The following is a 17,114-nucleotide window of genomic DNA, read 5'->3' on the forward strand; positions in this document are numbered from 1 at the left end:
GCTTTAGAAAGCAAACCATGCTGTCTTGCCACAAGTCAAGTTCTGCTCTCCCCTGACACAGGTCCAAGTGTGGAATAATCCTCCTGAAGTCAGTGGTGTTATTCAGTAGTAAAACCCAAGTGAGAAAATAACTTGACCCAGTAGGCCTAAGCACTGCAGTGTTTGGGCCATAATGAAGAACAGAAAAATGCTGTTGTTAGAAATGAAAACACATTAAAAGGATGCCTACTGAGTTGTTGTGAGTTTTTCTAAGGACTTCTTAGTAGAACATTTCATAAAATGATAACTTAAAGCGTAAGTGTTAATATGAAGCTTGCATGCCCAATTTTGCTTTAAAAGATGAAAATCAAAGTTAATCACAAACATGACAAAACACACTTTGGGTATTCTCACATCAATGGCATGCTAATTCTGGAAGCCATTCAAGGTTTCTGTTCTCCATTAATGGGAGTGAAGGATTTTCATTGATAAGCAAATAGACCTTTTAATACCTTCCTTTACTTCTCTTTGTTTGGCAGCTCCCCTCTCAATAAAACCTTAAGCAAGTGCTATAGAGGAAAATTAAATTTGAATTTTTCATCTTTCAGATACAGTGGCTGGTGATGATTATTACCTCACTGTGTTCAGGTTCACACATTTCTGTGGGTTATAAAATTAAAAAAATACAGATTTCATCTTCACTGCACAGCTTTTCATAATAATGTCTGAGCATGGACAGTACCACCATGAACAGTTTATCTGTGAGGTGTCTGTGTTCAGTAATTCTTTCTGTTAAGAATCATTTTGAGGTTTTAGTTTTATTACTGATTCTACTAATTTTTTTCCTTTTCTTTGTTTACATTTTATGATATGATTTTTTTTTTAATGTAATGATGGCTCTTCAGTTTCCAAGTTTGGGGTGTTGTAAACGCAACATAAAAACTTGCATATGTAAAGAGTACCCACTGAGGCTTCTGCATGTGGGCAAGATCCCTGATAAAACTAATCCTTTAATTTTTGAGCCAATAGCCTTGTAAAATGTGTTAAAGAATATGGAGATAAGTCGATTCCAATCTTTGTGAAATACTTTTTGCTTTTTGCTGATGGGGTAAATAGACAGTGAGCATTAATCATAAACAATGATGCTTTATTAGCAATATGACATTAAATTATTTCAGCACATCTTGCTAGAATATTAACAAGAAGTAAAAATCACCAATATAAGTTTTATATGGAAAATGGAATCTGATCTTTTTTTTTCCAGGGTAATGAGAAATGTGATTAAAATGTATGACTCAGAAGAACAATATTCTGTTGTTTTTTGTTGCCTTGCAATTAGAATAATTTTAATGATTAGGAGTGGAGTCAAAGTCAAATGCCAGCATCTTTAATAAATCCTTTCCCTGCCTATACAGATTAATATTGTAGATGCAAACTTTTTTAGGTCACAGTGCACCAGGCATCCATCAGAAGTCAGTGCTGCCAACCCAAACACTGCCTCTGGCATATACAATTTAATTATTAATAGTATGTCTCCTAGGTAAACTGTTACACAGTCTTAGGGCCTTGTTTTGTAGTCATTAAAATTGAACATGTTTATATTATTGAAACCCTTGCATTCAGTGTGTAGGCAGAGTTGATCTTAAAGTATCCAAAGAGAATTTACCTTCAGTTCTGTTTCACATTTATAGACATTGCCCCAGTGTAGCTGTGGGATATAATTTTTAGCATTAACACATTTAAATACAGAGCTGTTTGTTAGCTTTAACTTTAGGCACACAGAGTAAACAGGACTCTGGCATCTGTGCTTTCCAAACCTGTTGGTTGCTAGGAAATAAGTTTTGTGTGTATTCAATCAAAGTGCAGTAAGCATGAAAAAATAACTCTGAACAGGAAATGGCATTTTTAGATTCTTCATGTTTGAAATCTTCATTGGTTGTCCTATTAGGGTCTTTTTTTTACCTTAGTTGATTTTTTTTCCTTAAAGAAGGGATCTGTTTCTATTCATTTCAGAAGAATGATCATACTTTGTAGATAAATAACATGCATCAATACCCATTATAGCAACAGTGTACGGAGAAATCAGAGTGCACTAGTCTAATTTTATGTCTTGGAATTGCTGAGTGTTAATGGGAGATTGTTTATAAAAAATTCTTCACTTGTAATGCAAAACAATGAAAATATTGTTGTTTGTCTAATATTCCAGTGTTTGTCCAAGCAAACAAGTTGCAGCAGCATATTTTCTCAGCCCATGGACAAGAGGACAAGATCTATGACTGCACACAGTGTCCACAGAAGTTCTTCTTCCAAACAGAGCTGCAGGTACACTTATTAGCTGGGGGTTCTAATGTGTATTTGACAGCTGAGTTCAAAGCTTTACTTACTATGACCTCCTCGATACTTGCTTATCATCAGGATGGGAATGAGGGAAGGACAAGAGAAATTGCAGGTGATTCAACCCATGATGCTTCAAAAAGGTGCTGGCAGAAAGCCGTCTGGTACAGACCTGAATTTCAGGAGCCATCTTTGGATTCTTGTGATGTAGGTTGTTGCAGCTCAAGATATTCTCTAGGAGAGAGAAATGGGCATCCTATTTTTCTGTTTGATATCCATAAAACATTTAGTAAAGCTGTGAAATGCAAAATAAATGTATTCTTTTCTCTTTAAATGTGAAAAGCTAAACTGAAGTAGGAGTGTAGTGATGGAGGGAGGGGGGAAGTAGACCGAATTTATCTTTTAACTTGCTGGGAGAAAAATAGGGTTGAATGAATAGTATACTGTCTTTTTCTGGGCTGTTGTCAGACTTGTAATGGTACTGTTTATTAACAGTCAACAAAAGGACAGAGAGAAAGAAAGAAATGTTGAACAAGGTCTGAAAACAATTTGGATGAAGGGATTATTTACTATGTATTAACATTCTGCACCGTGCATCTTGCAGTGAGAAGGGGTAGTGTGTTATTCCTGATGTATTGTTACACTTTGAGACAACTGCAGTTTATATTGAAGTATTAGGAACAGTTAACAGAGGAAAAATTTTCAAGGTCCTTGATGGTCTATACAGATGAGCAAGGAGAAATATTTCCATAGTAAGGCCTTTCCTATACAGTCTGCCATGAGATCTTGTTGGAATCAAAAGATTTTTCTGCACTTACAGTTTTTCAGTAGTTTTTTCTAGTATGAGCCCCCATCTCTTAACTCCTTTGACTGAGGTGTCCGCAATTAATTTTGCGTTGGACCAGATCTGGATTTAATCTCATCAACAGAGGCAAAAGACTAGTGAGATATGCGTACATATATGCCCACTTAGTATTTCATTACTGAAAATTTTATGTGCTCTGAACATGATATTAATGTTTGGACTGACAATATGAAATACTTCATTGGAGAAAAAGGAAATCTGAGCATTCAAACCATGCATGAATTCATTGTGTGTGAGATTGGTATTTATGTCGATCACACTGCATTTTCTCTTTCCTAATTTCTTTGTGCATTAAAACAATATGCAATAAGGCCTTTCTGATAGCCTTCTCTACCTCCTTCTGAGTGGACCCCTGGGTCAAGGGAACTCCTGCAATACCTGCAGTACCCCTGTAACACTCCAAGGTACCTGGCGGTATGTCTCTCATGTTTTTAATAGATCCAAAGCTGTTTCATTTACAATCCATACCAGGTATTGCAAGTTGTGACACAAAGTGGAAGAGAAAGACAAGGAGAAGAAAACAAAAAGTTGGACATTTAGGGAAAAAGACACTCATACATAATGATGGACAGAAATAGGCAAGATTGAGTTCTGAAGTCAGAAAAGAGTCCGGATTGTGTAGAAATCTATTGGATTTATGGGAAAAAATAAAGGAGAAACTGAGCAGTACGAGGAAAGGTCAGAAACTACTTTTTTGTGTGTTTCTTTCACAACATGTTTGGGGTTTTGTGGTTTTTTAATAATTTTCTTTAATTCTTTTTTGTCAAAATACTTTTTGAGCTTTTCTGCAAAATATTTCCAATAAGGTGAAACTGCTTTTTCAGAAAAAGAAATAAATTTGACTCACTGATATTCATTTTGATTAATCAAAATGAGGAAGTAGGGAATAGTAGAAATAGCAGCAGTTCTGGAAAAAGAAAGGAGAGATTGTTAGGGAAGAAAGACCGAAAGGGAAAAAAAGGAAAAAAATCAGGAAGAGAGAAGGTGCAGCTTTGCAAAAGACAATTATGAAAAGAAAGAAACAGGAACACAAGATAGAAATTACTTTAACAGTAGAATTCAGATTGGATTTTAAAAAGCAGAATAGGTAACTGAAATATGAAGATGCAAAACAGGCAATGTAGTTGTAATCCCTACAAGACTATCCCCCCTAGAATATGCTTTCGTTTCAAAATCCATGGAGTCCCATGCAGTTGCCTTCAGCTTTTTTATTGTAATAAAAAACCTACGTGTTTTTCCACTCAAAATTTATTCCTGCCCAAGACCAGGGCAAGATTTTGCTTTCTCCATCTAAGCCTAGTTCATTGAAACATCAGCATAACTGAAGCTCCTGGTTTTCTAGTGAAGGACACAAAAGAATGTTGCTACAGGGAAACAAATTCTGCTCTACATTGACTAAATGACAGTCAGTGTGTTGATAGTTCCATGCTGCAGAAGGCTCTTACTAGACCACATCTTCATACCCTTAGAGACAGCCTCTTTCTGGCTTATCTACACTTGCAAAAATGACAAGGTGTTCATTTTCTTATTCACTTAATTCATTATGTTTATTATTTTAATTAACTCGGGTAGCCCCACCCGAGGTGAGAACGCATTATGTTTAAAAAAGTGCAGTACCGTCATGTCATTTGCATTTATTTGTTGGGATCACTGGCTTGCTGTGCTTACCTCCAGTTACTTACCCAGGCTGGTGAAAGGGCAGCAGAGCACTTAGGCAGACCAGTAGGTACTGACATTTGGAGTCTGCTTCTGCTGAAAATACATTGATCTCTAGCCGACTCTCATTTAAAACCTATTCTAGGAGGCATGGCTTTGTTCAGTTTATCTACCAGCTGAAGCAGTGGAATCTTTGGCAACTAGCCTCCAGGTTATGCTTCTCTATCCTTTCACGTTGTCGTGGTTTGTGTTGGGGCTTGCAGCGTAACAGTATATTTATTCCCTCTATCAAGAACTTCCTTATTTTTAATTTAAATGTGCCTCTACAGTGCTTCTCCCATGCGTGGGAGATGCTAATCATTTCAGATTAGAAGCCAGCACTCTATGGTTGTAGGGCAGGCAGAGTGAGAACATGGACAAGGTAGAGCAGGGCAGAACACAATAGCAAGAAGCCGTATCCACATGTATGGTACAGCTGATAATTAAAGGGAATGAATTCAAGAAAACAGAAAATAAATGCATTATAATGGTGCTTAACTTGGTGTTTGGCCCAATACAATTCTTTGCTTAGCATTTTCTGACTCCTGTTCAGAAAGAATAGGCTATAGAAATATAGGCTTGTAACAATCTTTAAAATTTAGATATCAGATAATAAAACTGCAAGGTAAATGTAATTTTCTCCCAAAAGTTGAAAATCTTCTAACTGAACACCTGGACCATGCAGTTCTCTGTACAGGGTAGATATAACTAAAACAGTCTTCTCCATCCATCATCCATAATACAGAATTTTTAATTGATAAAGAAGTTAAGGAACCTTATCCCTAAGTTATATTAGTATTGAATTTTCATTAAGCAAAAAAGGAATTTGTGCCTATTAAAACTTCTTTTTCCTGTCCACATGCTATTTCCAGCACCTGTTTTTTTTGCCTTAGTCTTTGGACTTAGGCCTACATGTTTGAACTGATGTTTGTGCCTCCCTTGTCTCTGATGAGGAGTAGCCATTCCTTTCCTATTTCTGGTCCTAGTTTTACTTCCATAGAATCATAGAATGGTTTGGGTTGGAAGGGACATGAAAGATCATTCAGTTCCAACCTCCTGCCATGGGCAGGGACACCTTCCACAAGACCAGGTTGCTCAGAGCCCAGTTCAACCTGGCCTTGAACACTTCCAGGGACACAACATACTGTAGTGTTTGTGGGGAGGAATAAGATGCTCTTGTGGGGTGTTACCCAGAGTGAAGGAATTAATTTTAGTTTTTTTGCAGATGTTGCTGGATCAGGCAGGTACCAATGTCTGGTAGAATCGCTGAATAGCTGTACAGGTTTTTCAGTGTTTTATCAATGATAATAGTTTTGCATATGATGCTAGCCAAGACTACATGATCTGTCAGCACCATTTTGCTCAATACAAGAATTATCTCTCTTTTTGGTGAATTAGAACATTTACTTAACATTTTGTGACTAATAATTAGTTGCCCCTGGGGTAGTTAAGTGTCCTTACTTTACAGACATGAAAACTAGGGCAAGAAATAATTGGATCAGCAGTTGCTTCCCATCCTGTTCAAAAGGGACCTGGCCTCAGTGATTCACGCCCTTGCTGCTTCCCATCTGGACTCCATCAGCACAGAATACCTGGGCATGAAGCCATCAGCCTGTAGGACGTTCCAGCTAATACAGAGAGCTGCAGCACTGGCCCTCAGTAGCAAAGGAGACCAGGAGCGTATTCACCAGCTCTCTTGCTGTCTACACTGCCTTCCTACATGTTTGTCCAGTTGTGCTCCATGATGCAATCCTTAATATTCTTAGAGAACTGGGACAAGCACATCTCAGAGATAGTTCTTCCCATTTGGTAACAATGTGGTAGTTGACAGCCCTACTTTGTTAGCATTTTTATCAAAGAGCATTTTTATCAAAGAGCTGAAGCTTGTTTGCTCAGGAGCTAGAATTTTCTCACAACCTGGCCTGGGAGCGTGGAACAGACTTCCACAGCAGTTAAGTATTACCATGAATGTCCTCCACTTACACTTCTAAGAGCAGGGTGCACCCAGATGTGCCAAAGGCTCCCTTCCCCCATATAAATATGTACCTGCATGTAGATTTCTGAACCTTCCCCAAAATCCCAATCCACAAAAACAGAGCTCTACCAAAACAAAATACACAGTTCCTTCCCCAGGGAAAGGATGAAAGAAAGAATGAAGCACTCATAGCAGATGTTACTCATGTCACTTAAAACAGCAGGAGAACATTCTTAGCTCCCAGTACAAGCCGCTGAAACAAAGCAGGGCAGAGGCAGTATAGAATAGTCTTGAGAAGTTTTATGTAGCTTTATGTGAGTCCTTCTCTGGATTTCCAGTTTTAACATTTTCATGTTCCAAGTTTAGCATTGCTGAAACTAATCTTCAAGTTTCTTCCTCATTTCTTTAAGGGTTAAGCTTTCCAAAGATCTCAACATTGTAAAATGCTCCCAAAAATCTCAGCATTTTAAAACGGCCTTTAAAATACCCTTGACCTGAGCTGGAGCAGAACTAAGAAAGCTCTAGGCTATTTCAAGAACTAAAGACTTGACTGAGACCTTTAGTGGAGACAGTGGTAGAACTGGGATTCAGACACTAAATTCTCTCATCTGGGGGTCAGCTAGAGAAAACTGCTAATTAACCTGGGCTGGGGTTGTCTCCTTGTGGTAGAGGCCTTCTGGGGCCAGCTGAGAAAGAGATTGGTGTGGGAAAAGCATCAGCCTTAGCAGCAGGGGCACTACTACCTCCATCTAGGATTGTTTTGTCAAGGCCCCCACAATAGTTAAGTCTGTGTATCATGTAGGTCCCAAGACTTCCATGACAGCAAGGGAGACCATGAATAATTTATACTCTTTACACAAAAACAGGGACAAAACTTTCAAACCTGCAGGATGTTTTCTTCACAAAGAAATGGCCTCAAAACATTTTTTAAAGTGAAACTGGAGATTAATTCTGGCATTTCTAGGTCCCCAAACTCTTAGGGTGAGGAGTGGAACATAGATGCTGGCTTTCTAGGCCCCAAAGGCCAGGAGCCAGCAGGGAATAACTTTGTCAGCTCTTCTTAAAAAGAAGCCTACCTGGAATCCAATTAACAGTCAAAGCTTTAGGCCAACATTTTCAGATTCAGTGGCCTATTTCTGAGAGGGTGCTGAGCACCTCCAGCTGCAGTTAAGGCCAGGCAAGATGCTGGTGCTGAGTACCTCAGGAAATCAGGTCAAAAATGCTTGGAGTCAGGAACCTTCACAAAAGCATAGGTGCTGAGCAGCCATAGCGCCGTTTAAGGTTTCAGCAAAACACTTTTGATGCCTAAATACTGACACCAAATGCATTAATGTTGGCCTTAGTCCTTAGCAGACAGTCGGGTAGCTTTTCTCAGAACAAATGCCTAGGAATCAGGAGAGCTGGATTCAGTTCTAAGGTCAGGTACTAACTTGCTCCACATAACCATGCGTGTTCTCTGTGTCATGAGTGAGAATGATAATAATATGTGTTCCAGAGATACTAGGATTGTAATTTATGCTTGTGTTTTGAGGGAACTATATAGAGCTGCATGCTAACTGCATGCAAGTTTGAGTGGTTTTTTTTTTTTCCCAAACCCTTACTGTGTGTTCTGTTTCAGACAGATACATGTGCACTAGTATGTGCACTGAGTATTTTTCCATGTCTTTCAAGATTTAAAAAATTCAGGCTTGTGTTCCTGAGATTTGAGACTTTTTCCCCTAGAAGGGAAAATTATTTTCCTTGCAGATTTTCTCAAAAAGACAATCAAGAGAAACAGGGTGGAGGCACTCATGCATTAGCTCTTTAAGGACATACCTTCAAAGTGTTTCCCCGCAAGTCTTTTGCTTCAATGTCAAACAAAGTTTAAACACAAAAAAAATACTTTGAATTCCCTTCCAGTGCCCCTTCCCTCCTGGGGATTTAGGGGTGTTACGGCCACATTAGGTTTTCATGCCGTAATTCTTTTCTAAATAAGAAATTTCCAGGTTTGGAGCTTGTGAGTTCACCCGCCTTTGATTGGCCTATTCAAATGTAAACACTCCCTGTGGGTACTTCATTAGTTCATAAATATTTATAGCACATAGCAAAGCCCACCAAGCCCAAAGTGCCAGAGTTTTTCAGGGACCATTTTGATTTCACTAAATAGTGCTTGTCAAAGATGAGCTTAGTATTAATGCATTTTACTTGTCTCCACCTACTTCATCTACTTGTAACTCTGCAGTTAGCTTGTGAAATTTTCTGCACTTTGTCCTGTAAATAAGCAGGAAACAATGTGTTCACAACATCCCTGATACATTTCCTGAGAAAACATTCCTTAAATTTCTGGAGCAATTGAATCAAAATTATGGGTTTGTTTTTTCAGATGCTTGAGTGATATTATTGATGAAAATATAGAATTAATTGACTTAGTGCAGCAGTTAAGTGATGAATATTGCCTTTAAATACAGCGTTTTGATCTTGAAAATAAATTCAGACTTAAGGAACAGTAAAATGGTAAAGTACCGAAAACTAAATATACTGTCCAAACTAAGTACTGAGCTATACACCCATGACATACCCATGCAAAAATAAGCAGAAATGTATATTCCTTCTCTTTTAAGGGGGATAGAGTCATACCGAAAAAATGTATGTGCTTGAATATATGTCCCTATTTTGCTTACTTCTTCCTTTTATGCTCGTGTGGCAGGATTCTTTTTGTAAAATATAAGTATCTATTAAAAAAAAATAACCCATACTTTGAATCTGTTCTCCATATTGACTTATATGGTCCACATTAAATAGATTTTGCAGAATCGGGTAATATAGTACAGTTTGTAATCTTTATGACTGCAAAGACTGTGTCATGCAAAAATATTAAATAAAGTTTGTTGTCTCCAGTCTGAAAGCAGCATGAAACCATGACAATCAGAAGATAAGTGCCACTAATCCTTTGTCTTTTTAAGTGTTGACTCTGAAACATATCAGTGATGTTACATGTCAACATTAAAATTATAATTTCTGATTTTTTTAGCAAACAGAACAGCGAGGTGTGTGAGGTTTCAGCCTAAAGAAACAAATCAAAAGTTGCTGCAGAAATAAAAAGGCACAGAAAGGCAGAAGAAGAAGAGAACAAAAGGCAAAGGAGTAGAAGAAAAGTAGAAAGGAGATTATAGGACAAAGAAAGAAACAAGATAGAAATAATAGTACTTGGGAAGGCAAACATTTTTTCTTCTGAGTGATGCTGATAATAATGATAAGGCACTTGTAAAAATAAATCATGGTAATAATAAGGGGGATTTCTGTTATTACATGAAGGCCAATTTCTATCCTCAGTCCTTATGGAAACCTCAGTGAACATGAGGGAATCCTGTCATAGATTCAGGGCAGGGAAAGCAACAAATGTATTCCCTGACCCACAGATAATCATTAGAAATGGAATTCTGCCCTTTGCAGAAAATGAGGTTTTATCATCTGTGCCCTGAACGTTTCAGCCCACACCTTGCCATTAGTCAGATCAGTTGGCACATACACCTGGACTAAGCAGAAGAAATAAGCACTCTGTTTGCCTATGAATAATTTCCCTGGTACATCAGTTCAGTTCTCCTAATTGTCCACCCATTAATTTCTTGCTAATGTAGTTGATATCGATGACTGATTTTCTGTGCTAAACAGGAAGCACCACTTCTTCATTCTAGGATGCATTCCTTCCTACAACTGCCCTGCTGTTAGCTACCAGTAGCTGCCATTATATTATCTTTCATCTGGCCCAGAGCTGACAACAGATGGCCATCTCCGGGACTGCCATCAGTGTGACTTTATGAAGCATCCAGCTATGGTGTATTGAGGAGCTTCATGGCCAGTTCTGCAAATCTGCTTCCCTTCCCCCTACCCCACTGCTGGCCCCCCTCACTCCATCCCTGTGACTAAGCTCCTCATTCCTTGCTCCACTTTCCAGTGGTCCCGTCATTTCCCAACAAGTGGTGGCACACCATTATCACTGCAAGTTTGAGGCTCAAGGTCTGCCCCCTCTTCCCTCCACAATACTGGTGCAGTGTTGCCATGGCTCACATATACCCCAGGGTCCTCACCCCTCTGTGTTTTCAGTGCACTAAAAGCATAGGTAGAGGGGCTTGGTAGCAGCAAACCTGCCACCTCTGAAGATCTGTGGTTCAAACCCTACTTTGTTGCACCACAGAGCATCTCCTCAAGCTCCAGAGATTTTTTTTTTATGTTCCGAAGACATGCTGCCAAACCAACATTGAGTATGTTAAGTGTGAAGGAAGCTAAAATATCGATTAGGGACCTAAAGTGGAGAAAAGTGTAAAATTCACAAGCATACTGATTCCATTGACATGTTAGATCATTTGGAAAAACTCTTTCAACTGTGTGGCTGCCGTGCATTTTGGAGAAAGATATATTGTCTGCTCTTGACAGAGTTTTCTAAAGCAAGGTACCTCCAGAGCCAAACCCATATTTTATGAGAAATTCACATTTGTGTCCTTTATTGTGATATTTGCAGCAAGTCTACAGCCAGTGAGAGTCTCTGCCCTCAAGCTATAAAGGAGTAAGGCTCCATTGTTGAAGAGAGAGCAACTGTCTGTGTGAAAGGCTGAGATGTGGTAGGCAAGATGAATAGTGCTTAAAAGCAGTGCTTGCCATGCTGTCATTTAGAACAGAAACACTGAGGATTTAAACGAAAGTGAAAGGCATGGTAAATGAATCCTTTAAAATTGGTCAAATTTTCAGCTGCCTAAAGTAACAAGTTTTCTCCATTGATAGGTTCATTGAGTAGGAGGAAAGTTGGGAGGGGATGAATTCCCCTAAGGAGGAGGTGCAGATAGTTTGGGAAAACAAGGTGTGGTCAGTGATTCATAAAGAGACACTCCAGTAAACAGCAATCTTGGCTCAAGAGTGGTAGCTTTTCTACTCTTTTTTTTTCCCCTTTTTTCTTTNTTTTTTTTTTTTTTTTTTTTTTTTTTTTTTTTTTTGCTTGGGCCACTCCATTACAAACATTAGACAAAAAGACTCAGATGCAGATGGCTACATATCTCGAACTGTTCATTACAAAACCCAAACCAGGAGGAACAGCTTTTAGGTTTAGCTTTTCTCCATGTTATTTTGTGGTTGGTTTCCCCACGCTTTTATCAAACAGAGATCAAAAAAGAGTGGGTTTTTGCAGGCTCTTGTGTTTTTTTTTCATTGAGATTCCTTTGTGTTCAAAGCTGAAATTGAGTGTCCTCCACCCTGTTAACAAAGGAAGAGAGAAAGAGATGACTCAGTTCTCGTGAACCAATACTGCTGAGTTACACACATATCTACGTGCAGCTTTAGTTGTTTATCTGTGTTGTTATAGTCTCATTTTGCAGCAGATTTGCTAGACACATGCATGGATCATGGGTGTGTAAATTTGCTCAGGGATACTCTGTGTAAGTGAATACTCTGCTTCGCACCCATACTTCCTGTGTGTAGATATGAGCTATGTAAGATAAAGAACCTGGGATATTGTTAAATATTAGTGGTGCATTTTGCTTTGCTTTGCATTTGTAAAGGTGAAAGGTGATTGTGCAGGAAAATGGAACAGTATATTTGCTGTGAGACAGGCACTAAGAACTCACTCCCATGCTCAGTTATAATTCATGACTGTACTGGTGGGAAGCCCTTATCCCTCTGTGGAGTTAATGCATCTCTACTGTAGCCTGCTGAGAGCACCCTGTGTCCCCTCCCACCATCTGTGCATTCACTTTCGTGCTTTCTCTCTCCCTCTTTACTGCGAGATCTCTTGGTGTTAAAACTGTCAGACTACTACTGCCTGGTAAAGGTGGCTTTATGATGTGTATTAATGTTGAATTGTCATTTAAGGGTGAGGAGGCAGGTAAAGGATATGTTACCATTTGTTTTAAGCTCTTGTTAGAAAATGCTGGGAAGCAAATAGAAAGGTAGATTTGTTGCTTCAAACAGCAACCAGCTTTGAACAATATAGAGAAATTACCACAATTTAGGGTAAGAGCTATTGATGGCAAATACATCTTTCTTCCCAATCTGGGCATTTTTTGCTGTTTCTTGGTACAGTGGATCTCTGTTTCTCCATGTCAGGATCTGAACCGAAAGCATTGAAAATTGAATAATATTTATTTACCCATCATCTGAATTTTATTTTCTCCAAGTTGATCTCCTCTTTTAGCTGAAAAGCTCTCTTGCAGGCTGCAACTTAATTACTTCTTTGCTAACTTAGACTTGAAATTCATGTGACCAAGTAGTATAGGAAAGTACAATCTTAACTAAACAGGTAGTGTGCGAAGATTTGTTATTATTATTATTGCTGTAAGGCACTGTCAGAAGGCTGGTGAGACTGTCTAGCTTTGAAAGAACTGAACTCAGTTCACAGAGATTTAGATGATGCTTTATCAACCTGGCACTTTACCGCAATATTAAACTCAGAATATGGTTAAAAGACCATGTACTTGACTGTCACAGCAATATTAATTTTCAGTGTTTCACTGGATGTAATCTCATGTAGTCTATTGTTTGTATTCCTTTAAAACTTATAAATCAAATCCAGACCTGGAAAATACTAGTGTATGAACTTAACAGATGTGCTGCCATAAGGGACCTGCTAGGTTATAAACTGCAGAAATTATCTTTTTCTATTTCAGATTCCTAGCTTATTCCAGGGAGATTTAGGAACCACAGAAGTAAGGTGGAAGGTCATGCATTAGGACAGTAGCACCCACCCAGCACTTGACGTTGGGTGTAATTGTCAGGAAATCCACCTCTAATCATTTTATTATTCGGTCATATCATCTGCCGAAGCTCCTGAGCAAAAGTAGGGCATGAATGACTTCAGTAGCTCTGTGTCCAGGTTTTCTTAGGTGAAAGATCACTTTGAGATGACACAGCTGAGTAGTCAGGCTGAAATCCTAGTTGGTATTTTATTAATTTTGCACCAAGATAAATCTTGAAATTCTGACAAACTCCATGACAGGTGAAATTCCTTCTTGCAGAATCTGCTCAGCAAGAGGCTGCTCATTTCGTTCTGTTCGGAGGCAGGCAACAGGAGGGCAGCTTTATAATCAGCCCTCAAAGGAGCCCCAGCCGCCCCAGAGCCTTGGACTGATTGAATAACTCCTGGGCCTCTTCCCCTAGGCCTCCATCAGCAGGGGTCCTGTGGAAAGCAATCTCCCGCAGACTGGCACTGAAGTGAGCTTTAAACTACTATTTTCTGCTCTCCAGAGGAGCCTGGAGTACTAAAAGATAGATGGACTGCAGATATTTTATGAGAAACTGTCAGAAGAAGAGCAGAGTAAATGTTTTTTTTCCTCCTTCGAGTCACACGCTACATCACTGTAGAATTTTTCCCAGAATCTTTTACACTGAAAGTTTGCAATTAATTGGTTGCTAACCTTAATTTTCCCCCTCCCTCTTATTTTCTTTTTTTTCCCCTTCTCTCTTCTTCTTCTCTTTCTTTTTTTTTTCCTTAAATATTCACTCAGAGGCCCTTTGCTTAACCACAGTTGCAGAAAATCAGTACCATTTGCACTGAAATATTTATAATGACAGAATGAAAAATTGGATTCATTTTCTGGCCTGTAGCCGAACAGTCTGCAACTTTGCACAGCATTGTTTAGCATCTCTCATTCCTTCCTTTCATTGGGGTCGTTTTCAGACACGCATGCACGCGCTGCCCATGCTTCAGAGGAATGTTTAGCAAAACACAGAGCCATTTTTAATCTCAGCCTTGAGAAAACAACTTGTCTCTAACCTTGCCACCATTTGTGGGGGGAAGCAAAGGGGGAGGTCCCGGAGAAGAGTGTAGAATTCCTTTTACAGGAGAGATTATAGAGGATGACATGCAGTAATCTGTCCTCTACAGCAAAGCAGTGTACGGCTGGAATTCAGCAAGTTGCTTCGATGTGTTGCAGGGGAGGCAGGGTGGACTTAGTACTGGACTGGAGGACCTCTCTAGTAAACCCTGTTCTGCCACCAGTTCCCTCAGTGGCCTTGGGAAACTCATTTCCCACGAAGGAAGAGGTTGTCAAAAGCTCCCTTTTGTGCCTGAACAGAGACTGTGCCTATAAAAATGCCCTGTGCTTCTTTGCACCTCCAGAAAACAGAAGATGCTGGAACTGTACATATTTACTTCCCTTGAAGCAGTGGTGTGAAGGTGAAGTGGTTGATGTTTGCAAAGAGCTTTGAAAATGAAAGTGCAGATCCTCAGGCTCCAATTTGCATCCCCTGCCAGTATAAAAGGTACCTTAGTCAGACAGCCAAGGATTCCCTCAGTACGCAGCAAATCCTGTTTATTTTGCAAGCTGGTTCTGTATCACTCCCTTTTGGTCCTCACAGGCATGTCTCAGACTCTGATGAATTCCAGGGATTTTTAATTGGTATAACAATCCCATGGGGCTATTATGAGCTGGCATAAATTCGGGCAGTCTTAGGAATGCTTTAACGTGCACTGAGGACTGTGGTAGCCCATGATTTGAATATTTAGGCCACATGGATTTACGATAACATACAGTGATTGTATAGGAATTAGTCTGACAATGTACACAATCTAGCAGAGAATTGTAAATCTCTGCAGATGTTGGACCCTTGTGCAGAACTTAATAGAGAAATATATCTGTGAAAAGAGGTATTTCAAAAACCCTTAGAAATTATTCTCTGGTGAGTTTGCAGATTGTCTTGACAATTGCATTCGTTTCTGGAAAAGCAAGCCCTGTGGCCAAAATCTTAATTCCTAATGCCTAAAAAGAGGCACCTTGAGACCATGCTGGGTCCCCCAAGAAATTGGTTTGGGTGCAGGGGTCAGATTCTGCTAGGTGTTGAGAATCTCCTGGAAATGCAGGTGACAGAAATTGCCTATCAAGATCCAAAAACGTCATGTTGATAACTTCACCCATATCAAATTTATGAGATAGCTCTATTGCTGACAGCAGATTTCTGCATACAGTACTAAATTTTGATCTCTCTACTCCACATCACTCATTTGAGCACAAACTTTTTATTTATTTGCTTTCTTTTGTTAGAGCTTCAAAATGCTGGCTCCCTCTCAATGCTCTTAGGAGCACAGCCTGAGCAGGTGTGCCTAGAAGCAGTAGGAAGGGACAGACATCTGCTGTAGGCATAAGTAAGCTCAGTTAACACTGCTTAGCATTCCGTGGTTTGTGAGCAACACATACTTTTTATCATTCCAAAGTTTCTTACAAACTTGCAGATTTGTCTTTTAACCATGTTCCCCAAGATACTTTGACAGGTCAGCCTGAAGTGATGAGTGTTCTGACACAAACTGCATTGTGTCTTAGAATTTTGCCTGCAGTAGTTTTAATGTAGTATTGCTTTGATTTGAAAAGGAACTTTGTACAAAGGGGGGTGGTTTAGGATATAACAAAAAAAAGAAATCCAATATTGTGCTGCATGTATTACGAGATTTTCTGCTTAGCCCTTCTTATTGCTTTCTGGTTTTCTTTTTTTTTTTTCCCATGTATTTAAATGGGGAACAGTACAGTTTTTGTAATTTTTAATAGTTGCTTAGAAGAAAAACTAATAGAGATGAGAAAGAATGTGAGCTTTAATTGCAAATATTAAATACATTTTTCAACTGACATTTTGCAAGCAGATTGCCCTGACTATTTAATGGCATTTTAAGGGAAGTCATAGTCCCAGAGCAGGCTCTTTCAAATCCAGAAGTATTTCATTGGTTGAGCTGACCAGGACACAAATATACAGGTGTGTAAAATGCCTTAAGATGTAGAAAAGATTTGTGGTGACTACAGACCACAGTGAAGTGACAGTACAGATGTAATGGGATGGTGCAGAATTGTTACTGAGCATCAGGGACCATAAGAGCAGCCCCCAAAGAAAGGTTACATCTCACTGTTGAAAACAGTACCTTTCTGGGAAAGCTGTTTTCTCTGTGGGCCTGAACTGTTGCATGGGGTTTATTTTTCTGTTTGGAGTGCCAGTCTGTTTACTAAAGTTATTAGTTTATAAATTTTGCCATGCTAAAGTAACTGTGAGAGCTTTAAATTAGAATAAGTGCCACTTCTGTGTGGCAGGTTCCTTTGAGGGCTGATTAGAAAGCAGGCCTCCTGTTGCCTGTCCCTTTATGCATGGCACTATTGCTGTGGGTACTTGTTTATAGCTTACCTTTGAATTTATATAAGTGTGCACTGTGGTATGATGAATTGCCCTCCAATAGCAAAGATTCTGCCTTTTTTTTTTTTTTCTGGGTTCAAGCTAATACTTTATTTTAAAGAGTTCTTTTAATTAGGTGAGTTTTATTGTAAT

The 17,114-nt window shown here is 39.1% G+C and overlaps 1 protein-coding gene across 7 annotated transcripts in view; it reads left to right on the top strand.

The window, feature by feature from the left end:
- Window positions 1–17,114, top strand: part of ZNF521 (zinc finger protein 521) — a 236,066-nt gene that overhangs the window by 206,778 nt on the left and 12,174 nt on the right. For all 7 annotated transcript variants that reach the window (XM_017833380.1, XM_017833336.1, XM_017833345.1 and 4 more), the window contains one exon: window positions 2,186–2,301. In XM_017833380.1, the coding sequence (XP_017688869.1) occupies window positions 2,186–2,301 (116 nt within the window). The remainder of the gene's footprint in view (window positions 1–2,185; window positions 2,302–17,114) is intronic.

This window comes from Lepidothrix coronata, unplaced genomic scaffold, assembly GCF_001604755.1.
Source record: "Lepidothrix coronata isolate B3197 unplaced genomic scaffold, Lepidothrix_coronata-1.0 Scaffold6, whole genome shotgun sequence".
NCBI lineage: Eukaryota > Metazoa > Chordata > Aves > Passeriformes > Pipridae > Lepidothrix > Lepidothrix coronata.